The sequence below is a fragment of the Kryptolebias marmoratus genome, linkage group LG2 (assembly GCF_001649575.2).
Source record: "Kryptolebias marmoratus isolate JLee-2015 linkage group LG2, ASM164957v2, whole genome shotgun sequence".
In the NCBI taxonomy this organism is placed as follows: domain Eukaryota; kingdom Metazoa; phylum Chordata; class Actinopteri; order Cyprinodontiformes; family Rivulidae; genus Kryptolebias; species Kryptolebias marmoratus.
The window spans coordinates 19,101-19,740 of NC_051431.1; the positions used below are offsets into that span (position 1 = coordinate 19,101).

The 640-nt window shown below is 51.4% G+C and overlaps 1 protein-coding gene across 1 annotated transcript in view; it reads right to left on the bottom strand.

Moving 5' to 3' along the window:
* Positions 1 to 6: 6 nt before the first annotated feature.
* rnpepl1 (arginyl aminopeptidase like 1) overlaps positions 7 to 640 on the bottom strand; it is a gene marked incomplete in the record, with an annotated part of 26,847 nt that continues 26,213 nt past the window's right edge. The window contains 1 exon segment of the mRNA XM_037980477.1: positions 7 to 521. Coding sequence (XP_037836405.1) covers positions 233 to 521 — 289 coding nt within the window.

Sequence of the window (640 nt, forward strand, 5' to 3'; positions counted from 1 at the left end):
ATACACCTGATCAATACACCTGATCAATACACCTGATCAACAGCTGATCAATACACCTGATCAACATCTGATCAACACACCTGATCAACACACCTGATCAACATCTGATCAATACACCTGATCAACACACCTGATAAATACACCTGATCAACACACCTGATCAACAGCTGATCAATACACCTGATCAACACCTGATAAACACCTGATCAATACACCTGATCAAACAAACAGGTCAGACTTGTATCAGGACTACTAAAAGCGAGTCGGTCGCACCGTTAGGCAGCGGAGACTGGTCCAACATGCGGTCCAGGAACAGAACCACCTGGAAGGTGCTCCAGGTGGACAGGTCAAAGGGGGACAGAGCCTGCTGGTCGGGGGGGGTGCCGCCCCTCCACAGGTCACACAGATTCTGGACCGGCCCGATCAGGGTGCTTCCTGCAGACACGTCTGGCTCAAAGAGTGGCGGCCCACAACCGCTCAGCCAGCGCTCGAACTCAAGACCTGAGGACAGGAAGTGATGTCACTAATGGGGCGGGACTTTTTACAGTCAGTGTTTAAAAAGAACAACCGATGTTTGTAAAACAGACTGGAGCCTGCTGAGGTGGAGGAGGAGCAGGAGGAACAGGAGGAGGAGGAGGAG